Source organism: Monodon monoceros, unplaced genomic scaffold (assembly GCF_005190385.1).
Source record: "Monodon monoceros isolate NGI ecotype Baffin Bay Population unplaced genomic scaffold, NGI_Narwhal_1 Super_Scaffold_10, whole genome shotgun sequence".
In the NCBI taxonomy this organism is placed as follows: domain Eukaryota; kingdom Metazoa; phylum Chordata; class Mammalia; order Artiodactyla; family Monodontidae; genus Monodon; species Monodon monoceros.
This window is the reverse complement of record NW_021703766.1, coordinates 26979596-27006983: the sequence shown is the minus strand read 5'-3', so window position 1 is coordinate 27006983 and position 27388 is coordinate 26979596. Positions and strand designations below refer to the sequence as shown.

Below are 27388 nucleotides of genomic sequence, written 5' to 3'. Positions count from 1 at the left end.
AGGTAGCCCGGCCGCCAGCCTGGTGCTGTTCCATACCTGGTGTGAGGCGCTCTGGTGCTCAGTTCCACCTACTCCACTCTGGTCCTCGCCTCCCTGCGCCACCAGACAGCTATCCAGCAGGACACTGTGACTGCGAGGGGGCAGGAGGGAAGGGCTGGGGTTAGGGGTGTTAAATGTTTCCTGAACTGTGCTGAGTGCCAGGCTCTGTGCCAGGAGCTGGGGCACAAAGACGCCTAAGGATAGGTCCTCGCCCTCTTGAAGCTCCCAGCACAGGGCAGGTGGCAGATCTCACATTCTGCTAACAAGTTCCCAGTCTGAGTCACAGTCTGGAGCAAGTAGCTATGAAGGGCACAGCACAATTCTGCCTAGGAAGGAGGGCTTCCCAGAGGAGGTGGCCTGCGAGCTGGGAATAGGTAGGGAATAGTGTCCAGGAATGGGGAACAGCAAGTGCAAAGAAAATCACGGAGGACGGTTTTGAGGAGCTGTCCTTTGGGGGCTGACCAAAGGGCATTGTAGAGTGTTCAAAATCTATGCCCAGCGTTTCCCCTCTGAGAGTCTCCAGGCAACCTTGGGGATATAGGCAGAGCAGGGAGTATGAGAAAAGTGAGGCACAGAGAGGTCAAGTGGCCTGGCCAAAATCACACAGCAAATTGTCCCACATCACACAAACCTCAGACACAGACCCTGGTTTTTTCCATGCCATGAGATCAGAGCCACACTGCAAATGCTGAAGGTTTCGGGGGTCCCTGGCCCAGGCAGAGGCATACATGAGTGACGGGGGCTGGGGTGAGACTATAGGAAGGAGAGAAGAACGTGTGCCCATCTGAGTCAGCAACCCCACTCTGCTTGGAATGGGAGTCCTGTGGCCAGATCTGCTGATTTTCAAGAGGAGCCTGAACTACACATTTTAAAGGTGGGACCTCCCCATCTCTAGATGCTGATAATTAATCCAAATGAATAGATCTATATTAACATCTGTATTATCTATATTAATATCTATATTAATATGTCAATATCCAAAAGAGCCTGTCTCCAGACTAACTTGGGCCCTGAGATGCCTGTGTGCAATCTCTGGGTTAAAATGATGACTTGGGACCAAGGGCTAATGTGATTTCTGTGGTTAGAATTAGATTCTGCTTCCTAACGGCCTCACCCCATGCCATGGACCACTGTCACCAAGGGGCTCATGGAGGATGCTCCTTGGCGTCCGGTGCCCAGAAAACCTGAATTCCCCATCCTTTATCCAGAGGGCCAAGTCTCAGCCCTCCTGAGGTGGGTGAGGAGATGGGGACGGAATTACAGCCCAGTCGGTTTGGAGCCAGCAGCCTGGGAGCAGGAATCAGCCAGCAATCATATTGTCACAGCAGCTCCCAAGGGCTGTGTGCCAGGCGCCGGGCCAAGCACATGGCACGCACAGTGTCTCACCAAATCCTCACCCAAATAAACCCGAGAGCCCCGCTATGACTGATCCTATTTGAGCTTAGAAATCGGAGGCTCAGAGAGGTCAGATGGCCTGTCCAAGGTCACACAGCCTGTACCAGGTGAACCTGGATAAAAGATGGGTGTCTCTGACTCTAGCACCAAGTCTTTAATACTCCACTGCCTGCCTCTGAGTGTCTGCACAGCCCCAGGTGACGTGGAGGAGTGAGGCGAGTGTTTGGAGGATTCAAGCACCTAACTCACTTTATTTCTCTTCATTGCATATGTATTTCCATTGTGAGGGGCCTGAAGTGTCAGTCACACTCTCTACCCTGCCCAGGAAGAAACAGCTTTTCTTAAAGAAAAGGGCATATTATGACTTCCACAGGACCTGGGCACTTCAGCCTTCACGGGCCCCTTCCTCCATAAATATATTTTTAAAATTCCATTTTGTGACTGCATTCATATGAAGACTAAAATGTTAATATTATATACTAAAATATTCTCTTCCATCTAAAAGTTCATTTTTTGGTCTGATTTTGAAAGAAATTAAAATGTTCTTGGGGGCCTCTCAAAGTATTACGGGAACCGTGCCTTCCACACCTGACAGAGAAGTCGGCCCTTCCCGGAAGGGTGGGATGGGCTTGTGCTGCGAGGGGCAGACTGGGTTCTCCTTCCCTGGAACAGATGCAGGGGCCTCCTCGGTTCTCAGAGCGCAAAGGCCCAGGAAATGAACTTCCCACAGTCCCAGTCAGAGGCTTCCTGGCGTCTTGCTCATTCTAGAATCTGGCCTGGAAAGCAAGTCCCCGGGAAGCCTCCGTTTGCTTATCTGTCAAATGGGTAGGACTCATCCAGCCTGTACTGTACAGACTGGCTTATTTGAATGAGGTCAGAAGGGCCAGTGAGAAGCTCATGGAAAAGTCAAAAAACCTCCCCGTGTCCGGTGTCATCTGGATTCTCCATCTCTAAACACTGGTAAGCAGCTTTCCTTGTCTGTAGTACTGGGTGTCCGCTTAGGAGCCCAGCCTGACCTGGGACAGAATCCCAGCTCTGTGCTTGCTGGCAGGGCACCTGTGGATGTGTGGGCTGTTATCTCTGAGCCTCAGTTCTCTCATCTGTGAAATGGGATTAGCAGTAGGAGCCTTAGCACAACGTCTGGCATGGAAAACAAGTGCTAATCAGGTGACAACTGTTATTATGACTGTTCTTGTCATTATTATTATAAATCCCAGAGGAGGCGGCCTTCTGCAGGTCTGTGAACCACCCACATAGATTGCGGAACATTTTGCACAAACATCTCCAGCTACGGAGACACATAACCAGCCTTACAGTGAGCCTGTCAGCCCCACCAAGGGCTGTTTGGGGACCCATGTACCCCCAAATCATGTTGCCCCTGGTTGGCAGGTTGCCTGGTGCCTGCTGAGGCCCCCTCTTGACCAGCCCAGATGCAGCGGGCCATCAACTTCTGGAAAGTTCCCAAGTTCCAGGGATTTCCAAGTAGAGGATCAGACAGACTGGCTGAGGTGGGCATCCCAGAGGTCCTGGCTCTCCTAGTTAAAGGTGTGGGGAGTAGCCGCAACTGCCAGCCCACTGTCCTCCCCCAAGTCACAAAACAGGCTGTGCCCCCAAGTTAAGGTCCTCACTGTTGCCTTCAGCAGACTCGTCACCCGGTCCCCCAGCCCCGAAAGAAGGAAGGAGGGGAGCCCTTAGGGAGAAGCAGCCACCTACTTGGGTCTCTCTGTCTTTGCTGACAAGGACGCCCGTGGTGCAGGAGTTCAGCTGGGGGCGATGACATTCATTCCAAGCCCCAGGTCGGTGCATGCCAGTGGAGGATTGGGGGAGCCCGAGCCAGCCCCGAGCCTGTGAGGCCAGCTCTGGAGCCAGTGTGACTCGGGAGGCAGATGAGCCACCAATCCTTCCTGCTTCTAATCAGATTGAGGGGATGTGCGGGGGAACTCTGCAGAAATGGCCCCAGGGAGGCCAGGTGGGGCCCAAAAGGCTTCCGTTGCTATGAAAAGCTGAGCTGTTGCCAACAGAGACCAGGTCGCTAAGCGACCATCTGCCCGTTACCAGGGCTCCGCAAAGCTGGCAAAAGCATCCTTCCTCAGCCAGTGACAGCCCAGCCCACCTGTCCCACGCCTGACACCCTCTGGCCTTGGCCCTGGGATCACTGGCTCTGTCACCACAGGGCCCTTGTCCCTACCTGGGGCCCCAGGCCCCAAAGTGCCCTGAGTTTGAAGCTCTGGGTGAACATCTGTATGAGCCTGTGTGTGCCTGCAGTGTTTGTAGGTAACTGTATGTATGCACTTGTGTCTAGTGTGGATATGTGCAAGTGCGTACACGTGTGCCCGTGTGTGTTGCTTGTACATGTATCAGGCCGTGTAAGTGCCCTGCCTACACGCAAGTGTGCACATAACCCAGCCTGTGTGGCTGTGTTTGTGTGCAGGTGTGTATGTGCGGTGCAGATATGTGTGTGTCTGTGTGTGCTGTGCAGAGAACACGTGTGTAGTTAGTGTGTGTGTCTGTGTGTGTGCACGTTGGCTCACTGGCTTTCAAGTGGTGTTTTAGCTCAGGAGCTGTGACATATAAAGGGATTTGCAGACCTATGTGTTGGGCATACGGGTTTGGTGGCAGAACAGCTCAGAGCTCTGCAGTCTACACAGAGGCAGGTGAAAGCAGGGGGCAAATAGAACTGCACTAATGCAGCCAGGCAGCGTCTAAGGTCTTCATTTAGGGGAGGGGCAGTTACCTGTTAATGAGAGCATCCTGGGTCTGGAGAGGCCTGGAGGGTAGAATTAGGACTGGGTTACAGAAGCCATAGTTTTGGCAGAAGAAATAACTTCCTAACTCAGAGGTGCATATGGATGGAATGGATGGCCTTTGAGAGGTTGTGAGCTCCCTGTCATTGGGAGCAATCAAGTAGCTGCGTGGCCTCCAGCTGAGGATAGAAAGATTATAGGTGAACTGGGCAAGCGTGGACTCAAAGTAGATGACACTAAGCAGGCTTCTAGCCCCCAAATCCTGTGTGGCCTCATGGTTTAACTCTTTCCTGACTGGGACTAAAAGTGACCCTCAGTAGGGATGAGAAGATGGGTGACTTTTGATGGAGCACTTACTCCATACCAGGTCCTACCGCATCCATTCTCACAGCCAGCCCTCTGACCACTCAGGAGGGGCTGTTATCAACCCCTCCCCCCGTTTTAGAGATGTGGAGGCAGAAGCTCTGTGCCCATCTGCCACTTGCCCAGGTCACTCTGCTGAGAGAAGAAAAGCTTGTGCTCCTAACACTTGTGATGCTACCTCACCTCAGGCCATGGCCAAAGGGGCAGGGAGGAAGTGTATGGGCCGGGGGTACCACAGAGGGCAGAGTGACGGGGACAGAGAATAATACAAGGGGGATGGAGCAAGGGGACAGGTTAAATCATCTGGCCTGATCTGTGGTACGACAGCCACCACGCTGCTCCTCCTGCCTTGGTCTCTGCACAGTGCAGCTGCCAGCCTGTCACTTCCCTGCTCACAAACCTTCCACGGCTCCCCACTGCTCCCGGGAAATCAAGTTCAAGGCCTTCACGATCTGGCCCCACCACCTCTGAAGGATCATCTCCCACCCCTTCCACGAGCTACACTGTCACTCTTCCTGGGACATGTGGGCTGCTCGCGAGGCAGCAGTTCACTCCCTCCTCCTTGAGACACTTTCCAGCTGGGCCTCCAGGCCTCACACCCTTCTCATTTCCCTCACCCCCCATGGGCGCCTCCCCCTCCTTGGTCCTTTCTGGTTCCTCCCCATCTCCCTGACCTCTGATCTGGCATTTTGGCCTCTCCTCCATCTACACTCACTCCCCGGGCATCTCCTCCAACCCCACTTTCATTCCGTCTATGAGATCAGACGCCCATCTTTACATCTCTGGTCCAGCCTCTCATCCCCTAACTCCACTCAGGCATCCAGCCATCTGCTCGTCACCTCCACGTGCATCCACCTCTCCATCTGCCCTTCTGTCCAGCCCACATTGCTCAGAATCTCCTCCCTCTTAGTGGTTTCTTTTCTTATTATTCAAATATATTTGACATATAACATTTTATAAGGTATACAACATGCTGACTGATACATTTGTATATTATGATATGGTTGCCATTGTAGCGATAATGAGCATTCTATCACATCACCTAATTATCATTTCTTTTTAGTGGTGGGAATAATTAAGATCTAGTCTCTTGGCAAGCTTGATTATAACTTTTAGCAGTTTCTGAGTTCCATTTTTAAGCTCTTACTGTAACTGAATTCTTTTGTGTGTTTTGATGTTGAAATTTTTATGGATGTGGATACAGAATCAATCATTATGGAAGATAGAGCAGAATCCAGGGCAGCCTTAAGGGGCATCAAAGGCAACCATTGGGGACGGACTGTTGGGGAGGGTGTGAGGGACAGAGACAGCTCTGCGCCTTGGCTTTGTTAATCACACGGGAGAGCTGGGGGCCCACTGCATGGGTCCGTGCATCCTTCCATGCATTCAACCAACACTGATTTGGTGCCTACTGTGCTAGGCACTGTTCTAGGCTCTGGAGACATGGCAGTGAAGGCAACAGACAAAAATCCCCACCCCGGGGCTTCCCTGGTGGCGCAGTGGTTGAGAGTCCGCCTGCCGATGCAGGGGACGCGGGTTCGTGCCCCGGTCCGGGAAGATCCCACATGCCGCGGAGCGGCTGGGCCCGTGAGCCACGGCCGCTGAGCTTGCGCGTCCGGAGCCTGTGCTCCGCAACGGGAGAGGCCACAACAGTGAGAGGCCCGCGTACCGCAAAAAAAAAAAACAATCCCCACCCCGTGGAGGTGCATTCTACCTCTGTACGTGTGAGTGTGGGTGGCGTGGAGGTGGCCGCTGAGTATTAGGTACTATGAATCTCAAGGTCATTATGAGCACAGTGGGGTCCCCCAGCACCGCCCCAGCCTTTCTGGCCAGTGTCCAGCGGAAGTGGGCACGGAAGAAAGGGAGGAGCTTCCGTGAGTGGCAGAAAGCACCCTCACCCCAGAAGCCCTGGCAGCCCCTCCCTGGGCCATCCCTCAGCCAGGGGCACGGGTCCTTACTCAGGTTCCTCCTCCTCTCCGTCCTCCTCCTCCTCTCCGTCCTCCTCCTCCTCTCCGTCGTCCTCCTCCTCCTCGTCTTCTTTCTCCTCTTGAATCTGAGGCAGCTCCCTGAGTTGAGGTCAAAGGCAGGAGGTGAGGTCGCCTGTAGCTGTACCCCGAATCCACCACCTGACCCCTATTTTTAGTACGATGGACTGTGACCCCCCCCCCAGAGACCAGACCTTAACTTCCCACCCAAGACTTTACCTGGGGAGCCCTGCCTGAGCAGCCCCGGCTTCTCTCTAGCAACAGGTCTCCCTCAGTGCATCGGGGACTGGTCCTGGCCCCCAACTGTCCTGGTGCTGACCCTAGGTCAGCCTCTGATCCTCCCTGGACCTCAGTTTCCCCATCTTTGCAATGGAGGTCATGGGCCTGGAGACCTGAGGCCTCCTGGCTTGAGCAGCTATCACCCAGCTCACAGGTGGGTACTAAGATGGTTCAGCCCCTGTGGAGGGTGACCCAGACATCACTACCATGGTTACACATTCCCTTCCCCGAGGACCTTGCAACTCCCTTCTGGAAATGTGTCCTGCAGGGGGTACACACATGCACATGCAAGGACATGTGGACAAGAGTGCTTGTCGCAGAATTGTTTATAATAATAAAATTTTGGAATCAACCTAAATGGCCATCAAGTGTGGACAGGTTAAATACATTCTGGCATATCCATAGGATGGAATACTATGCAGTTGTAAAAAAAAAAATGAGGATGATCTCCATGTACTAAATGTGGAAAGATCTTAAGGTACGCTGTTGAATGAATGTAGCAAGGTGCAGATAGGTCAGTGCATGTGATATGCTATCTTTTGTACAAAAAAATGAAGGGAACCCATGCTCATATATGCTCAGATGGGCCCTGGAAAGGTACAGAAGATGCTGGCAGCCACTGTGCCCGTGGGGAGAGGGATGCGTGTCTGGTGGGAGGGAAAGAGAGGAAGAGGCAGACTTGGTGCCCGCTCTATGCCCTTTTATACCTTTGGGATTCTGTACCGTGTGCCTGTTATCTTCCCAAGCACTGTTGTTTTTTAGGGCTTTCTCTGGCTCCCACCTGGGCATCTGCTCCACCACCTCGCTCTCCTCTTCATCAGCTGGAGCTGCCTCTGAGCCCCGTGGGCTGCTGACCTCCTGGTACTCATACTCCTCCCAGTGAGGGTCAACATCTTCTAGGATGAGACTGGGCTCCTCTTGCTCTCCCGGGAGGATGCTGACTACAGGGGACACAGGGTGAGGGGGAGAGTGGGCCTGGGCCTCTGAGACCCCGGGACCACACAGGGAGCCTTGGTCATCACCAGCTACACGCCAGCTCTTAGCCAAGCAGTAGAAAGGGCACCGCTATCAGTGGGACCGTTGACAACCAGGTCAGTGCTAAAGTGATGGGCTGAAGCCCCCCAAGATCACTCATCCTGTCTCCCTCCATTAGTTTTCCCTCTCTTTTTCCCCTTGAGACAGAGCTTCAGTTACAGTTAGTCTTGTTTCTCACCGGAGCCTCCTTCTTGGAGGTTTGTGCAGAAGCAGAAACTATGCTTCCACCACAGTATTGCAGGTGATGCCAAGAGACCCAGGCTCGAAGTCCACCCTGCCACATCCAGGTGCAGTGGCCTGGAATGTCCCGAGGGATACAGACAAAGCTTGCCCACCGCCTGTTCTCTAGATGCCGCCCCCTGGTGACAGCGTACTACATGCCCATCATCTCAGAACCTCCTTCCGGGAGTCTAGGAAGACTTCCTCCTGGACTAGAGGCTCCAACCTCCACGGGAACTGAACTTGACTTTCTCGTGGAGGTGGTCTCACCTTCAACGTTTCTCCACGTACCCTGGTCCCTGGCAATGAAAACGCTGTGCGGCTGTGACCTTGGCAGAAGTGGGTGCAGGGGAGTCTCATCAGGAGCCTAAGCTCACCCCAAGACAGGAGAAAGGTGGAGATTGCCTGGTAGCAGCGGTTCCCAAAAAGCTCCAGCAGTCTTGGTGGCCTTCAGGCCAGGCATGAGTTACTAATGGCGACTTTAAATGGAAGCTAGCCTCAAGTCTCATCCTTTGACTTTGGAAGTTATTGTTCATGGTGTAGACTAATAATATTAATAATAGTAATGGTAATAATAACAGCACCAGCTACATTTATTGAGCATTTACTATATGCCAGGCCCTGTGCTAAGTGATTTACATGGACTAACTCAATCAGTCCTCACATCAACCTTTTGAAGTGGGAATAACTATTACCCTCATTTTATTTTCCCTCTTTTATATCTTATTCCGCATTTTACAGGTGAGCACGCTGAGATGCAGGTTAATACCTTCTTTTACGGGGCGCTCCCCACGTGCCAGACATGGGGCTGTCTGCCTTCCAAGAGTCACCTCACTCCCCACTCCTGCCTCCTGGCTTCCAGGTACCGATGTCATCCGGCCTCACAGAGGAGGCTACTGCCTGCCCTCCGGGGAAGGCTCCCACATGCTTCCTGAACTACGGTCCTGGCTCCCCCATCCCTACAAGCAGCCCTGGGGTTTGACCAGGGAGGATCCTCCAGCTGTGGCCCTGAATCCATTGGTGGGACATACATGTCATAGGTATGTGTCGTTCTATGTTGCCACCCAGTAATGTTGCAGTGTCTTCATCCTGATCAGCCCCTGAGGGTGCCAGTTCCTGCCTGACATCCAGCTGCCATCCAGGGGACAGAATATCCCCTGGCCTGTGAGCTCACGAGCTTTCACGGCAGCGCTGCCGGGTAAGAACACTACTCTCCTCCATTTTATTGACCAGAGAGGATGAGTGACTTGTCCAAGGCCACACAGGAGGCTGGAAGCAGTGCCAGGTCCCCTGACTCATTGCCCTGGTGCTATCCCAAGTGACAAACATGCCCCGGGAGCGCCTCCCTGCCATTGGTGGCCACTCCATAATGGGCGCTGGAGGCTGTCCTTGCTTGCATCCTTGCTTTCCCTTGCATTAACCCTTTCTTTTTAGGTACTAATTAGTGAGTAGGCATTTTATAAACACTTCCTCCTTTCATCTTTGTGCCACGCCTGTCCCCATTTTACAGCCAAAGAGGAGGATGGTGCCGGAGGGTACCAGCCAGGAAGGGCAGGCAGGGGATACCAATCCCTGGGCAGGGCCCTTCCTCCCGTGGAGCTCCCAGCCCTCTCTGCAGGCATCTGATTCACAGCTCTCCCGGCTTTTCCAGGGTCCACCCAGGTCACAGATGGGGCTACGATGCACCACAGGTGCTCAAACTCACATGGAAACTGCTGTTCCATCCAGGGCTTAAACTTCACCTGGAGTCCCTCACGGGCACACCAGCTCTCGCGCAGCGTCCTCTCTGCCAGCCTAGCATGGCCCTTAGGGCAGCTGAATAGGGTTCTGACCCCAGCAGCCCCATATGGGGAGGGAGCTGCTGTTTCTAGGAGCAGCAGGCAGGAAACCCAGGAGCATGGATTCTAGGCCGAGGCCCCCGCCCGGTCCCTGGGTTGCTGGCAAAGCCCAGGCCTTGACTCGAAACGCCCATCCTCCCTGGCAGGCCTGGGTCATGATACCCACTCCCTCTGCCTCTCCCCGGTCCAGAACCACATCTTCTCCCATCTGACCCCCAAAGCACTAACTTCTCACTAACTGGTATTTCTCAAAGCACGGTCCTTGCCACTACCCCATCATCAGAATCATCTGGGGAGGTGGGTGCTTCTTGAAAATGCAGATTATCAGGCTCCCACACTCTTCAAATTGAAAGGTCTGGGCATGGGACATCCTTCATAGCTCCCCCCAGATGTGGCCTCAAGTTCAAGAACCCCTGTGTCCATTGCGTTCTCTGCCTCCAATGCTTGTTCAGCCTCAGAGTAATCTTGGTGAAGTCACTGCCCTGCTCAACCACCTTCAGTGGCTCCCCATTGCCTACAGCCTCGTCCCCTAACATCCGGCCCCAACTCTTCTAGTTTTACCTTCTGCCTCAAGGACCCTGGGCTCCAGATTAGCTGAAGTGCCCACACTCTCACCTCCAGGTATATGTTCATTTTATTACGTCTACCAGCTTGTCCTCCCCTCGCTGCCAGTTTGAGACCTCAGGGGTCTCAAACTCCAAGGCCTATGTAGCCAGGGAGATGGTGCATGTGGGCAAAGCGGAGGGTGCCACCTGCCCTCAGGTGGCAGCTGCCACTCAGACCGTCCTCACAAGCACAGTGCGGGACCATTACAGCTCGATCTTCCCAGTTTTCAAGAGAAGCCAGATTTTTCTATGCAAAGCCACCTGATTTTTAAATGTTGACGACTAATTCCAATTTTTAAAATCACGCCTTGCCCCAAATGAAGACATCTGTGGAGCCAGCTGGGACCCAGGGCAACTGGCTCAGGACCCCTGGCTAACTCCTTCCAGCAGCCCCAATGCCACGGGCCATATGAATCCACCCACTTCTCAAACCTAGGTACTCGCTTTAGCCTTATCTGAAGCAATAATAGCATGCGACCACAGGTTTGATGTGCTACCGTATGCTTTTTAATGTCAATTAAAGCACGTGCCGCTGTCCACTGGCAGTCCCCAACTCTTTGAGGCGGAGAACTATAGCCAAGCCTAAGGAGATCCTCTTCGGGGAAAAACTGTGTCCCGGGGGGGGGCGCTGAGTGTGCCAGGCACCATGCTGAGGCTGTGCCTGCAGCCTCTGGTGGGAAGTCCTCCTGCTGTCTAGCCTAAATCCCACAGGCTGCCCTTGGTTGGCCTTCCCCTTGCTCTGGTGGAGAGGGGCCAACCTTGGTGTCCAAGAGGCAGTTCTGGGACTGGATCCCCCTCACCCTGCCTGGGATTGGGGGTGGGAAGCAGGGGGTTCAAGGAGGGTAGGGGTGTCAATGGCCACCTCATCCCCCTGCCCTGCAGGTCTTCTCTTCAGGGAACCCTTCTTTCCTTCCATCTGTCTGTCCATTTGTCCATCTGCGCTCTCCCAGGCTCCCCTCCCTTTTGTTTCAGAGGCCTCCAGCTGCCGCCACCCCTGAAACAAAGGAGAAGAGAGAAGGGTGGGTGGCGGGGTGGACAGGCGGAGGGAATGAAAGGATGGGGAGACTGGGGGACAGAGTGGGGATGGGATACTCATCCCTCACCCCTCAGGGTCACCCTTGTGGTGGGTTGAATAGTGTCCCCCAAAAAAACGTATATCCAAGTCCTATCCTCTGTTACGTGTGTGACCTTATTTGGAAATAGGGTCTTTGCAGATGTCACTAGTTAAAGATCTCAAGATGAGGTCATGCTGGATTTAGGTTGGGCCCTAATCCAATGACTGGTGTCCTTATAGAAGACAGGAGGGGGAGATTTGGCAGACGCAGAGGAAAAGGCAGAGATTGGAGGGCAGCTAGATGCCACAGGGCACCAAGGATGGCCAGCAGCCACCAGAGCCAGGAGAGAGGCCTGGCACAGTTTCCCACTCAGAGCCCCAGAAAGAAACAACCCTGCCAACACATCGACTTTGGGCTCCTGGCCTCCTGAACCGCGAGAGAATACATTTCTGCTATTTGAAGGCACCCTGCGTGGTCCTTTGTTATGGCACCCCCAGGAAACTGACACACCCCGGGGCTGAGTCCGCCCCGTGGCTGCCCCAGGCCCCACCATGACCCGCACGCTCCAGGCACGCAGGGAGGCCCTGCTACAGCTGGCTGAGACCTGCCTCCTTCCAGAGGAGCAGGGAGGAGGGTAAGAGGGCTGGGGGCTCCGTCCTCAGAGCTCTCAGCGGCCCCTGGTAGGAGGGGGCGCGTGGGTGGCTCTCTGTTCAAGGGAAGGTTTTCCACTCCTCTAACCTTGGCCTGGCTGGGCAGCTGCTTCGCCCAGGGGACTCTAGTCACTGCTCCATGACAACTTGCTTTGTGACCTTGGACACGTCTCTGCCCCTCTGCCTTCCCCAACAGCCATAGGCGGCCCGCGCTGGGCCCTCCAGGGTGGCCACGAGCTCGAGACTGAGCGAGCCCTGCTCTGAGCCTCCCCTTCACGACGCTGTCACGATTATACAAACCCCATGACATCCACACCTGAGCTCCACAGCTGGCCAGCCTGTGGTGGCCGCCCATGTCAGAGTGCTCGTAAAGGCCACCATTGGCCCAGCGGGCCTGGGGCTGGCAGCGCTGGGACACCCGAGGCCCACGGTCCAAGGGCCTGTGTCCAGGGTGGAATAGGGCCACTGCTCCCAGGCCTTAACTCTGCTCTGCTCACCCTCAGCGCTCATCACTGGCCTGGCACAGAGCAGCCCTCCATGAGCATTTGTGAATGGATGAATGAATGAATGCCCCATATACCACATGCCTTTCCAGAGGCCATGAAATGAAGGAAGAGCAGATTTGGGGTCCTAGCCCTCCCCTCCTGGCCTCAGTCTGGGCTCCAGTCCTGGTGCACAGCTGGGATAAAAGGCAGCACACATACCCCACAAGGGAGGGGATGCCCTCCCAGCTCAAGGGGTCCAGTTCCCCCAGAGAAAGCCCATCTCCCCTCTTTCACCCCACAATCAGGGACTCTGCTTAGCCAAACCCACTGGCCCAGGGGGCTGTGGGGAGTTCTCACCAGGGGCTCCTAGCAGGAAAGGGGGGCCCATCCAACTTGACCTCAGAATTATTTTTTCTGGATAGAAGCTGGAAGGCAAGCCATGTTCCTGCCTATGTGTGCATCCACCCACCCCCGGCTCCCAGGAGGGGCCTCCAGCCACCATCTGGCTCTGGGCCGGGCTCTGGTGACCGGGCCAGGCTGACCCGAGGTAGGGCCTACAGAACATGGGGCTCCCCCAGCTCCAGGTCCGGAGGCTCTGCCTGCCCCACGACCCGTGCACGCTCAGACCAAGCATCCCCATGGAGACACACACGAGGACCCACTAACGTGTCACTTACTGCTCTGCACGTCACATGTCACAGGGGAGTCAGGCTCCTGTATGGGGAGAAAAGGAGAAAATCACTGCTGTGGACTCCTCACCGGCCTCCCTGCTTCCATCAGCCCTCCCGGCACACGCAGGAGCAACGGGGTTTCCTCACGGCTCCCGGGACACTGCAGAAGATCCCGTCCTGCTTCTTCCCTCCTGCCTCAGAGGTCACCCGCTCCTCCAGTCACTCCGCCACCAGGGTCACCACTTGCCTCGTCCCACCTCAGCTCCTTTGCCCAGGCTGGGCCCCTGCCTGGAATGCCCTCTCTCTGGTTCTCTATGTATGAAAAACCTCTCCCATCCTTCCCTGGAGTGTTGTCTCAAAGTTCCATCTGCACGAAGGCCTCTCCCTGCCAGCACCACACCATCCCCCCGCAGCCCCATCCTCAGGGATCCCCCCCTCAGTGAGCACATCTTCATCCACTGATCACTCCTGCCACTGGACACCCCGCTTTCCTCCTGTTGGGGAGCTCCAAAGCTGAGCTTCTTCTGCCACCCACAGAGGCCATGAACGTGGAGCCTGAAGGCTCAGCCCATGGGGAAGGGACCCTGAAGCTTCCTGTCTACCTCCTACTGCAGGGGGACTGCGATCTAGGCCTCCTGCCCCCGAGTTCCAGGTGCTTCTATGAAGATGGCCAATTGTCCCCAAGAGAGAAGGGCCAGGTGGGAGGTTCTGGGAGAGGGAGAGGTGGGGGAGGCCCTGTGCCTCCCACCCACCCATGTGGGAGCTCTAGGTCGTCAGAAATGCACACAGGGCCCACTGGCTTCCTGAGAGCCCCACTTCTTCCCAGAACACTCCGGGCCTCTCTTGTCTCTGGGCCTTTGCACATACGGATCCTCTGCCTGCACGGCCCTTCCCCTTCACTTTCACCCACCCTCTTCCTCCTCCCCCTCCCCCTTCAGTTCTCAGCTTGCAGGCCACTTCCACTAGGAAGTCTTCCTTGATGCTCCTGGGAGGCTCCTCCTCTGCACCCCACATCCTCTCTGCCCGCCCCCCGGGGAAGCACCTCCCCCACTGACTGTGACCACCTGGTAGGAGGGGCTGGGCCAGCACTTGTCAGCCCTGTGGCCACAGTGACCAGACAGTGTGTGTGGAATGAGTGTGAGCCATGCAGAAAGGCGGGCTGGGTGGGCTGAGCTCCAGCTGCAGGCTCCCTTCTTCCTTCTGTGCCCTCCCCTCCCACCCAGGGACCATTCCACCCTTGCCTGAGCTCCCAAGACGCCTCCAACCACCACTCAAGGCTCCCATTCCCCCCAGCCCAGCACCGACCTGCTCCCCAGCCTTCCCACGGACCACTGGCTGTGGCAGGGCCATCTCCAGCCGGTGCAGGAGCCATGCCATCAACCTGCAAGGGGGAGAGAGAGAGTCAGATCCCTTCCAAGGCAGGCAGCAAGCTCACCCGAAGGTGGACTGGAACCCAAGCCCCCGGCCCTGAAAACCACTGCCCCATCCCTGGCCTCCCCAGGAAAGCCTCTGGCTACTGTTCCGACCCCAGCAGGTAACTCAGTCCCCCCTACCCTCCCTGCCACCCCCAAGGTGCATTTCAGGCCCCTCACACACTGCCAGGGCGGGAGCACCTAGCAGTACCTATCCTGATTTTATTTTTTTCATTTTTATTTTTTAAATAAATTTATTTATTTTTGGCTGCATTGGGTCTTTGTTGCTGCGCACGGGTTTTCTCTACTTGGCGAGCGGGGGCTACTCTTCGTTGCGGTGCGCGGGCTTCTCATTGCGGTGGCTTCTCTTGTTGTGGAGCACGGGCTCTAGGCGCCAAGAGCTTCAGTAGTTGTGGCTCGCGGGCTGTAGAGCGCAGGCTCAGTAGTTGTGGCACGCGGGCTTAGTTGCTCCACAGCATGTGGGATCTTCCTGGACCAGGGCTTGAACCCATGTGCCCTGCATTGGCAAGCGGGTTCTTAACCACTGCGCCACCGGGGAAGTCCCTATCCTGATTTTAAATGCATGTACCACTTGGACCAACAACTCCACTTCCTCCGATTTACTTGCACGTGAACGCAATGATGCCTGTACAACGCTATTAACTGCAGCAAAAGTGGAAACAAACCTGAATGTCCACTGAATGCGTAAATAAAAGCTGGTACATCCGTATAACATACTATGCAGCCGTTGAGAGAATGGAGCAGACCTCTATGCATAAAACCACCTCTGAGTTACGTCTTTACGTGAAAAAAGTGAGATGAAGAACAGTATCTAGAGTTTGCTGCTGCCGGGTACGTGAGTTTAGAGGAGAAACATGCTCAGAGCTTGTCTACGTGTAGGAAACAGCGCGGAAGCAGGAGAAGCTGCTCATGTGAATGCCCGGGGAGGGGGCGCTGCAAACCCCTTTGAATTTTCTCTCAGGTGCGTGTGTTACTTTTCTAATTTAAAAGACTCTTTTAGTGGATGTTGGGCTGGGGCCACGCACTGAGTCTGCTGCTTGTGGGAGGAGAGGCATTTGGAAGGCTCACCTGGCAGGGTCCTGGGTGGGCGGCAGGGAGGAGGCCTGGATGCCGGGCTGGGGCTCTGGAGTCAGCTCCTCCTCGGGCTTCGGGGGGGCAGGAGCAGGCAGGGAGGGGCTCTCCTGGGCCTGCGGCACGGGCTCCATTTCCAAGGCGGGTCCTGGGGGCTCTATGCAGCAGGGAGGGCAGGAGACTAAGGATGACGTGGTGGGGCTCCATGCAACCCCTAGGGCACAGAGTCCAGATTCAAGGCGCCAACGTGACTGAGTGGGGAGCCCCTTGGGACCACCCCCAACTCCCCTCATCATCAGACAAACACAGAGCTGAGGTGCAGGGAGGGGAAGGGACTTGTTCAGGACCTCACAAGGCTGTCCCAGGCTACTGGCTTCCCAGCCTGGACCAAGGAGGGGGGTTTAGGACTCCCACAACAGCCTGCTCCCTGCAAGCACTGAACCCCGCCCCGAGGATCCTTCAGGCCCCAGTTGTACCCCCAGCCCAGTCTGTGACCATCCCAGGAAGCCCCTTCCCAGGTCCCCTCCCTGTACCTGGACCCAAGGCAGCATCTGCAGGCTCATCTCTCCAGCCCTGCGTCGTAAACAGGAAGTGACGTCACGAAAGAAGGTCAGGCGCATTCCCTGCCCCGGCCAGCCCCGCCCACCCTTCCCCTGAATGTCCTGCCCCTCTTGCAGCCACTCGGTGGGTCCCAGGGGTGAGGACAGCCTGCTGGAGTAGGTAGGCACTTCCTGGGTTGTCAGCGGCCTGCCCCCCCTTTTCCTCGACTTACCTCGGAGGTTTTCGGAGGCCGAGGCAGCATTTTCTCCAGATTCTGCTCAAGCCACCTGAGCAGCCAGGGCCCGGGCCTGAAGAGGGGCCAGAGGTCAGCCGAGCGGCCTCAAGGAGTGCCCAGCCACGCTGTCCTGGCCACCTGCTGGGGTCCCAGGCCTCGAGCAGCCCTTCCTCAGCTCCCATTCTGCACACTGGGGACCTTGGACTGGATACTCTTAAAGGGCCTCTAGGGTGGGGGACTTCCACCAACCTGAAATTCTGACCCAGGGCTGGACCAGGTTCTGGAACAACAGGCCCAGCCTTGGCCTCCTGGGCACAGATGAGAACAGGGGCTGCCTGGGGACCTGAATGCAGCCTGGGGGCCTCCCTGTGACTGGGACAGAGAGCTCTGGCTTCATGGGTATGTGAGCAGTGTGGTCACACAGGGCCCCATACTTAAAGGGCCCATTTTTGGTTTAATGCTCTATCGTCACTGTCTTAAACTCTTAATTTTTTTAAAGGAGTCCTACATTTTCATTTTGCACTGGGCCCCACCAATTATGTAGCTGGCCCTGGGACAAACGTTGGGTCCCCAGATCCATCTGACCTCCAGGCAGCCCTGTCCTCTTAAGGGAAGCTCTATGCTCCCAGGGGAACCCATCCCCCATATACGGCCCCCAAAAAAGCTGGCAAGTCCTTTGGGCGCCCTCATCCTAAATCGTTTTACTGGTCTCACAAGTCAGCGGAGTGGCCCTGGGGACCCATGACCAGGGCAGCCTCCAGGGGACTAAAGAAATAGACAGCAAACTGGAGCAATGGATGAATGAACGGAGTGTGTGATTGTACATATTCATTCACTCATTCATTCATATATTCATTCATCCCTTCTGTGCTGAGTCCCCTTTGTCTGGCAGGCACTGTGCTGGGCACCAGGGCGTTCAGCAGTGACTGAGACAAAAGCCCCCGTGCTCAAGGACCCGACAGTCTAATGAATGAATGAGGGAAGGAATGAATGGGTGGGGTGAATGGAGATGAAGGCGTGACTCTGAATTTCCAGCAGAGACAGCAAACTGGAGGCTTCAGGTTTATTGCGGGAGCTCACAGTGTCTTTGAAAACTTTTCAATTCGTTGGCAACATCTAAAAATTAAGGATTATGTAAAAACCTAAATTTCTAGCTTCTCTTGAAAAACTGGAGGATCTGGCCACACCGGGTCAGCACTCCTGCAGGGCAGAGGGAAGTGGAGTTCAGTGGGGCCCCTCTCTGGAGAGAGACGTGGGCTCCCCCGTTTGCCACAGTTCCCATCCAGCCTGCCACCCACCTCGGTCAGCTCTGAGAAGTCTGAAGCTCTTGCCAACCGTGAGACCAACCTGGGCACCCCAATGTCCCCCACGGTAGCCCAGGCCCTGCTTCCGGGCTTCACACGGCACCCACCTACTCGAGGCCCATCTCTGAGGAGCTCATCCATGCCTTCTCCCATCCTCAGAAGGTGGCCCCCACCCGGGGATCTCTCAGTAATCAGCACAAGAAACCTTGAGCAGCACCGGACCCATCGTTCCGGTTTTGTGGAGGAGAAAAGTGAGGTTCAGAAGAGATGAGGGGCATGTCCAAGGTCACACACAGGCGGTGGTGGACCCTGGGCTCTGGGCATGCTGAGCCCATCACACACACTACAGATGGGGCTTAAGGATGGGGGCTCACCCGGTGTCTTGGGCCCTGGGGGCCTCACCGTGTCCATCTGCAGAAGAAAGGAAGCCGGTCAGCAACAAGAGGCCTGCCCGGAGCTCCCCGGTTAGCCCAACTCAAACCCAGGTTCGAACCCGGGCTGAGTCAGATAAGAAGCTCTGGCCCCGTGGACTCACCCCAGGGAGCAGGGCCCAATGCAACAGTCCCTGAGCCCACCCCTAAGCCATCCTGTTTCCTGGCCTTACCTGAGCCCCCAGTGCTGCAGTGCCCAAGGATCTGTCCTCCTGCCTGCTGGGACAGACAGACAGACGTGGGCAGAGTGTCCAGGGCCATCAGCCTTCCTCCCACCCCTTCCCCACCCGGCTTGCCTCAGCTCCCGGCCCCAGTAGTACCTGAGCTGGACCCTCCGAGCCAGCAGCGGTGCTCTGGGCAGGCCTGCCACTGTGGACGGGCTGCGGAACGACCTTCTCCACACCCTTTCTGAGCCAGGTCAGCACCCGGCTGCTGGGACCACTGAGAGACAGAGATACCGGCCTGCCCTCAATGTCCCCAGCCCCTCTCTGGTCGGCATGGCAGTGCACAGCATCCTAAAGAACTTGGTTTGAACCCCAAACCTCTATCTCCCCACTGTGACACTTCAGACACATCACCTCCCTCCTGGAACCTCGTGTCCCTCTCTGGAAAATGGGGGATGCCAACCCTTGGTGCCATTCCAAGCCCACCGCTGTCAGATACTCAGTAAAAGCATCGCCGCGTCAACCTGCTGCCCCATTAGCCTGGCCCCAGGGGGCCCCTCCTGCACTCGGCACATGTCTTGTGCTCTGAAAGGGTTGAGAGTTTCCTGTGAGGTGTTTCCTTGTGATGGAAGCTAGTCAGCCTAAACATGAGGGTCAGAGACTCACCTTCTGAGGCCAGCCCTCCACACCCTCTGCAGACACACTTACTTGGATAAGTACCAAGGGTCTAAAATGTCTGAGCTATCTGGGAGATTTCATGGAAAAGTCTGGATTTCTGTCTTCATTGGGAAAATCAGAAGCTCTGGCCACACTCAATCTGTGTTTCACCCAAGCGCTGAGAAACCTCTGGTCCCCCCGCTCCATTTCTCTTGGTCACATGGTCCATTTGGCCCAGGAGACCCCCACCTCTGCCTGAGCCTCCCTTCAGCCAGTTCCTAAGATGTTCTGGGCCTTTGCTTGGGAGTGACTGTAGACCTGAGAGCAGTGCCCATCCCCACCCCCTCAATGGCTCCCTAGCTTGGGTGGGGGGCTGGCCCTGAGGAGAGGGGAGGGTGGTGCAGTACCTGTTTGCTTCCGGAACCACAGCGACCTGAGCCTGGAGGGATGTGGGTGGAGAAGGGGCAGCCTCCTGGGTTTCTGGAAAGGAGTCCCTCATACTTTAGAACTGGAGCCTCAGGGAGACCTGTTTCTACCCTGCTGGGGAGGTCAAGTCAGAGGCAGAGGAGAGGGGAGAACCCTGAGGGAGTCAGAAGCCCAGGGTTCCAGCTCAGCTCAGCTAAAAGGTCCCCACCCTTAGCTTCTCTGAGCCTCATTTTCTTCATCTGTGAAATGGGTCTGCCAACCTCGTGGGCTGCTTCAAGGCTCCGAGCAGTGGAGAACACAGCCCTTTCCCCGCCTCCAGCCACCCTGCCAGCCTGGGCTTCCAGCACTCACCCTGAGGGCCCGGATCAGCCTCAGCCACTTCCTTCCCCACGCAGGCCTCCTCAGGTGGCTGGAGGGTTCAAACAGGACCATGTAAACCCTCAGAGAGACTAGCCTAAGGCAGGAGCAACCCCTGATCCCCCTCACAACCGACCCCCCACAGGATCAAACAGCTCTATTCTCACAGTGGTCTCTGTAAATCCTGGTGGCCTCACCTTCCACCTGGGATACTCCCTTCTTCCCAGCCCCAGGGGCCCCTCATCCAGGGCTGGGCCCTCACCACGCCCCCCCCCAAGGTGCCCCCCAGGCCTATCACATCCCCCAGGAAGCTGCCCCACTCAAGTGGCCTGAAAAGAAAGAGGAAGAGAGTTACAAGGCCTTGGGGCAACTGAGGGGAGGAGGAGGCGGGAAGAGCCCAGCCCTCGGCCAGCCCCCAGCCAGCTCCCTCTCATTCTGCGCCAAACCTTCCATTGCCCCCTAGTAGCTGGGCGACCTTCAGCTTCTGCCCTCTGCCTCTCGTCTGCCTCTGCAGCTGCACCTCTGCTGCTGTGTGCGCATGTGTGCAGGTACAGACAAGCACGCACATGCATACAGACACACTAACATGTGTGCACACATACACTAATACACTCACTCTCATATACTTCAGACACACACACAGACACAAGCACATGTGTATACAGAAAGTGACACACAGACACGTGTGTATACACACATGCATACACACACGAGCTGACACAAAACTAAGTCCATCTGCTCACACATAGATGTGCACATGCAAGGCACAAAGCACATGTGCATATACATTTGCATGTGCGTGCATGCCCCAACACACGCACATGTGCATATAGGCACATGCCAACTTGTGCCTATACACATGTGCATGCATGCAGATGCACACACGTGCAAATATCTGCAAGTGTACAGACACAGACATACAAACGTGCATACGCACACAGTACATTTGCATATAGACACAGATATCTGTGTGTACACACATGTACATATACATGCTCAGTCACATAAACAGGCATATACACACGCGTACCTGCACTGACACACAAACATGCACTCATGAACACATTATTTCATATGTGTATTAACACACAAATACACACATAGATGTGCATACATGCACAGGTGCACAAAATATGTATATATACAAACATGCAGGCACATACCAATATGTCCATCCATACAAACATACAAGCACAGATACGCAAACGAGCATGCATGCACACACACGAATAGATTCACAGACTCAGAAACACACACTTATACACACTAGCCTGCCCCACATGCACATGGAACTACAGGCACACGAATGCGTGTGCACATACACATATATGTGCGTACATGTATGTGTGTACACACACCTGTGAATCGGCATGCATGTGTTCGTGGGCACACAGTTTGCTAATACACATGCATACACAGACATACCACTAAGAACACGAGGCACACATGTATGTACATACACATGTGTGCACATGCAAACACATATGCACAGCAACCCTATACCTGGATAGCTCGCTGTTTCCTAAACACACCCTGCATTACCCAGTAATAGCCTTCCCTCTGCCAGGAAGGCCCCACCTCTTCACCTCCTCCAGTTACGATTTGGCCCAGCCCACTGTGGTTAGGAAGCACTCCTCCACCAGCTTCCAATCTCCAAAATTAAGATGACTCTCTCCTCTGAGCTCCCAGAGTTTCCAGTCTGATACACTTATTTCGTCCTCCCAGAAGGGTAAGCTGAGGATGCTGTTGAAGCTCCCCACCTCCCTCATCACCTCTGTCTCCTAGAAGAATAACCTGGTTGGGTTCTCGTCTGCTGACCCCCAGGGGCAATGCTTTATTCATCACTGTGCTCCCGGCACTGCACACAGGCCTGGCATCAATTAGAAGCAAAATCAAATCTGTCTGAGTTTCTGAATTGGTTGTCATCAGGTTCCCAAATGAATGGGATACAGAGCTGGGAAGTTTGATGTGCTTGACTGAAAGGTCTAGAGCAGTGCTGCTCAAAATGTGGTCCAGGAACCAGTGTCAGTCTGCAAACTGTTACTGGTCCCCAGTGATTAGGCAGTTTGCAGCAGATTGTATAGCAACACACTGCTTCCCTCATGCAGAAAGTCTTAAGGCAAAACAAATACAGCTGAACTAAGCCGCGTACTTACTTATATAGTAAATTTACATCTGGCAAGCTTCTGATCGCCTCCTGGACTGGTAACAAACGGTTCATGGATTGGCTACTTTGAGTAGCTCTAGAGGTTGGTAAACAACAGTCAGTGGGCCAAATCCAGCCTATTGTTTGTTTTTGTAAATAAAGTTTTATTGGAACACAACCAGCTACGCTCATTCATTTACGTATTGTCTATGGCGGTTTTCACACTACGGTGGCAGAGTTGAGTAATTAACAGAGACGGCATGACCTACAAAGCCTGAAATATTTACTATCTGCCTGTTTACAGAACCAGGTGACCGCCACGTTTCCTTCTGGCTCCAATTTTCTCTGTTGTGGAAGGTCGCTGGGGGCAGATGACCTGAGCTGGGGATTCTCCGAGCAGTGAGGTCAGTGTGCCCTTCCTCACCATTCAGTTCTTACCAGGGACTCTTCCTCTAGCTCAGTCTCCTCAGGGGCTGTTTCAGGCTCTGGCTCCAACTCTGGCTCTGGTTCTGCCCCCTCCTCCTCCTCTCTCTTCACTGGTGTCCCTGGGGGCTGAGGCAGCACCCTCTGGACCCAGCCCAGCATCCTGACACCTGTAGGGGACCGAGTCCTTAGGCCTCTCCAGAATGCTCACAGTTGCTCCCACCATTCATGGGCTCCTTCTGTGAGTTATATATTTCCCTTTTCCTTCATCATCTTTAAAAACATTTTTGCAGTTATACCTCCAGGTATTTTCCTGATGGAAATACTCAAGCCCACAGACATATGTGTGTAAAGAGGTCGGTCACAACAGTGTTGGAGCAAAAGATGAAAACCATCCAAATATCCATCAGTAGGAGACTGGTTACTGGGAAGTACCTAATCGGTCTTCTGTAAGAGGGGCACAGATTAAATAAATTATAATACATCCAATAATGGAATATTATGGAGCCATTTTTTTTAAGTAGATCAATTTAAACTAACATGGAAAGATCTACACTCTTTGGACTCCAGTCATGAGCAAATCAGTTAAAGGCTCCATGCCTCAGTTTGCTTGTCTGTAAAATGGGGATGTTAATAGTAGCTATCTTGTGGAGGTTAATGTGAGGATAAAATAAACTGATGAGAACAGTGACTGGCACGCACTGAGAGCTTAATAAACGTTGGCTGTGACTGTCATTGGATGTTAAGCAAAAATGCTGATGCTAGACTGTCGTGTTCAGCATAACCCCACTATAAATTTTTAAAAATCCATTATGAGCAGCATATGAATGGAAAATATTTTTTGTTTAATATAAGATAAAAATCAACCTATTTTCATGATTTAGAAATTTTTAAGAGAAAATAACAAGCCCCTTTTTTCATGGCTTACTGCGATAGTTCAACCCTGCCTTACACAGGCTCAGTTTCTGGCATCATTTACTTTCAGGGAATGGGCAGCCCTGCCCTTATGACTACATCCCTGCAGGATGGCCTGGCCCAGCGGGCGCCACACAGGTCAATATATGCAAACTCCCAGCCTCGAAGGACCCTTCCGAGGCCATGCCCGGCATGGTGTATCCTCCCTCCCCCCAGCCATGGGCAGACAAAGTATTCTCTGTCCCTCGTCTGCCAGGGACCCTGGCCACAGGCTGCAAAGGGCAGGCACAGGGCCCAGGACCCCTGCCCCAGTGCCCATCTCCCCGCAGCCCCGGCCATGCTGCCTCACCTACTACTCACAGCCCTGACTTATGTCCCTGCTCTGGCCCTCAGCAGCCCAGCTTCCCCTAAGCGAAGCTGTGCTGAAGGACACAGCTCTGAGTGGGGGGTCAGTTCCCTGGCTCAGCCGCCAAAAATGTGACTTGGGCCAGACATGACACCTCTGGTCTTCCATTTCCTTGTTGGGTATGGGGGTAAAAACACTGATTTCCAAGGTTGGTAAAGCCCAAGATTGCATGTTTAGGATGGCAGATTCCACCGTTCCCAGCCAGCCGCATAAGCCATGATCACCTCATCCTCACCTCCTCCCACTCAGCCTCAGTAAATAAGCGTTTTCATCACCACTTCATAGCCAAGGAAATGGAGGTACAGAGAGGTCAGCAGACTTGCCCAAAGTGACACAGCCAGTAAGTGGCCCAGCTGAGTTTACGCTCAGGTCTGCCTGGCTCCAGGTGTCCCACATCTACCCCGGAGGTACTGATGTTTGCCCAGGATCGGCTGCTTCTGCAGGCCAGCCCTGCAAGCCATTTGCCAGCAGGCAGCAATGCTGGCTTGTGCTTCTGAACCTTCTGGAAATGACTAGGGAAACCTTCCCCACTCCCAGTTTCCCTTCTTTCCCCAGACCCAGCCACTTCCTCCTGCATAGAAACACGTGCAGGCCCCTCCCATCTTTTAGCCCTGTTGCTGCTGATTCCACGTTGATGAGGGAGGCGCAGGCGGGAAGGGGGGCCTGGGAGTGGTACCCAGAACAACAACAGTGCTTGGACCACCAGGCTTTCAGAGTCTTCTGGGGAGCTGTGGAAGATACAGATTCCTAGGCCCCTCTAAACCCTCTGCAGGATCTGGAATCCGTATTTCACAAGCTTCCTTGGAGAGTCACTAAGGTTTGAGCCTCACAGGGGAAGACAGAAGCCTCAGGTTTCCAGCCTTGCCGGGTTCTCCATGTCTAAATGGCTTGATGGGAGGAGAGCACGGAGGGAGTCTCATCAGGGGTCCCACGGAGCCGCGACCTCACCCTGAGTTACCTGCTCAGATGCCGTCCACCAGCCAGAAATTGCCTCTTCCTGCCTCTCTCAGCTGGCCTCTCAGACACAGAGGGGATTAATTGGCAGCAGCAGGGCCAGCCCATATGCAAAGGATTAGGAGGTTCTAAAGAGGGTGGGGAGGTGGCAGTGGAAGAGAAGAGATTGATGCGGAGGGAGCCGGCAGAAAACCCCAGGGGCCACCAGGAATCGGGTCCTGGGAAGGAGCCCTACATGGCCCTGGTTTGGGGCACCATGAGCTGCCTGGGGACCTGGTTCCCTGCATACCCTGGCCAACCCACAGAGCGGCTGGTGGGAGGATAAGAGCTTGGAGTCCCCAGGTGATTCTGGGAGACTCCTCAAGGTAGCAGGGGCCTGTCAACTCAGTCAGCAGTGGCAGGAGGCACATTCCAGCTCTCCAGCCCCAGTGCAGGGACTCAAGCAGAGTCGCTCTGTCTCAGAATCTCCTGCAGCTTGGGCAGGGCCTCAGCACCCCCTGCCTTGGGCTCCACCAGAATGGCTGTGGTCCCAGGGCTGGGCCTTTAGGGAGGACCCGAGGACGGATAGATGACTGACTGCATCCAAGCCGGCCTCCTGAACTGAGGTCGAACCCTAGAGGGGGATGGCGATCTCAGGGGAGAGCGGGAGAGGGACAGAGGCCCAGCACAAAGGGGCTCAGTGAGGTGACAGGACCTGGGTAGGGGGCAGGGCAGTGGGCTGTTTAGCAAAGGGGCAGGGGATTGACTTGATCATCTACAACATTTCTCGACCTTGCCTATGTGTCAGGCAGCCTGCCAGCCTTGGCACATTGAGAAGGACAGAAATAGGACCTGCCCTCACGGGGCTTACATTCCAATGGAAGATTCAGAAGTAAAAAAGATTAACGATGAACTTAAAAGTATTGCAGATACGCTGAGTGCCATGAAAGAAACACACAGGGCAGAGACATGTGTGAGGTGGTGGGAAGTGGGAGTGGGCACAGGTGCCTCTATGAAGAGGGACATATTTGAGCTGAGACATAAGATCTGAGTGAATGGTGTTCCAGGCAAGGGTAAATAAAGGTCCTGAGGCTGGAATGAGCTTGGATGCACCTGAGGAACAGAGAGGGGGCCAGGGGCTTAGTGGGTGTAGGGGAGAGTGGTGGGAGATGAGGTCCAGGACAGATCAGGTAGGGCCTGTAAGCCACGGTCGGAAGATTGGGTTTTAGCTGATGGCCCATGGAAGCCCATGATGGTTTAGAACAGGGGCCAGACACCACCTGTGCGGCTGTTTTGTAGTGGGCAGGTGTGGAAGCAAGGCACTAGTCAGGAGGTAGCGGTGGAACAAACCAGTGTGTGACTGGACGACCCCTGTCCTCTCCTTCCTGTGCAGAACCTCTGATATGCAACCACCCCCAAGGCAACTGGTGTGGGAGAACGTTCTTTCTGCCGTGCTCTGTCGATACGCCAGGCTGCTGGGGATCAGCGCTCCTCCCCATGGCACCTGCAGCCAGAGAGGACAGTGAGCTCTACTGCTCTGCCTGGGTGTGCAAGTGACGGCCAGCATCATCGGTGATGCTCACCCTTGCCTCTAGCTCGACGGAGGCCAGTGCAGAGATGACGAGGCTTGGACCGAGCAAGTGGCAGGAGAGAGAAGAGGGGAGGGGAGGGAAAAGGGAGGTGTTGAGGGTGTTCAGCCTAGGCAGCTGGCAGGTGGTGCCATTTACTGAAAAGAGGGAGCCTGGGGCTGTGGTGTGGAAGAGTTTGGGGGGAAATCATGCGCTCTACTTCGTTGTCTGAGAGACATCTGAGTGGAAATGTGCACCAGGTGGTGAGAGGTGTGCTTTGGGGGGTGGGGGCTGTCTGGAGTCTGGGAGAGGTGGACGACTGGAGACGGAAACTTCGGAGGCATCATCTCAGCTTGTAGATGATGCTTAAAGCCACAGGACTCATTGAATCAAAAGTAAAGAAGAGAAGGACCAGAGATGATGCCTGGAGCACACTGGCACATTTCGAAGTTGGGAAAAGAAGGAGGAGCTAGGAAAGGAGACTGAAAGAGCTGCTGGTGGGGTAGGGGAAGAGCCAGGAAGCCGGGTTTGCTGCAGCCAAGACGGCTGAGTGTGTTGGGGGAGGATGGCCACACGGGACCACCGTGTGAGCGGAGGCTGACCTGTGCCCCAAGGCTTGGCAACCTGGGAGCATGGAGCCCGGCCAGTGGTCAGAGCCAGGTGGGCCTGGCTGAAGAGTAACGAGCTCTAGCGTGAGGCAAATGAACGAACCTCAGCTCCACCCCAGTTGGATGACTCTCGTGTGCATATATACGGAGGGAAAGAAGCCAGACTGAAAGGACCCCAATGGCCCATGCGTACAAAGCTCAAATAGGGCACAATTAGCCTGTCTTATCTATGGCTGCAAACATAGGTAGTAAAATTATAAAGAAAAGCAGTGGTTATACTACTCGGCCAGGAGAGTGGTTACCTCTTGCAGGAGGTGGGACTGAGAAGGGGTATGCGGAAGCTTCTAGGGGCTGGCGGGGCCCTAACTTGCTTTCTTTAGCTGACATCAATTTTTTAAAACAACGTTA

At 54.7% G+C, this 27388-nt stretch overlaps 1 protein-coding gene across 1 annotated transcript in view; it reads right to left on the bottom strand.

The window, feature by feature from the left end:
* The window catches only part of CNGB1 (cyclic nucleotide gated channel beta 1), a gene marked incomplete at its 3' end in the record, with an annotated part of 72974 nt that overhangs the window by 43185 nt on the left and 2401 nt on the right, over nucleotides 1-27388 (bottom strand). Inside the window, exons 2-16 of the mRNA XM_029210751.1 lie at nucleotides 22566-22720; nucleotides 19976-20033; nucleotides 19606-19678; nucleotides 18698-18818; nucleotides 18551-18593; nucleotides 18321-18357; nucleotides 16640-16715; nucleotides 16401-16440; nucleotides 15865-16024; nucleotides 14669-14744; nucleotides 13370-13406; nucleotides 7587-7746; nucleotides 6500-6607; nucleotides 4169-4201; nucleotides 37-130 (exon numbers count right to left, since the gene is read on the bottom strand). Of these exons, the coding sequence (XP_029066584.1) occupies nucleotides 37-130; nucleotides 4169-4201; nucleotides 6500-6607; nucleotides 7587-7746; nucleotides 13370-13406; nucleotides 14669-14744; nucleotides 15865-16024; nucleotides 16401-16440; nucleotides 16640-16715; nucleotides 18321-18357; nucleotides 18551-18593; nucleotides 18698-18818; nucleotides 19606-19678; nucleotides 19976-20033; nucleotides 22566-22712 (1263 nt within the window). The remainder of the gene's footprint in view (nucleotides 1-36; nucleotides 131-4168; nucleotides 4202-6499; nucleotides 6608-7586; nucleotides 7747-13369; nucleotides 13407-14668; nucleotides 14745-15864; nucleotides 16025-16400; nucleotides 16441-16639; nucleotides 16716-18320; nucleotides 18358-18550; nucleotides 18594-18697; nucleotides 18819-19605; nucleotides 19679-19975; nucleotides 20034-22565; nucleotides 22721-27388) is intronic.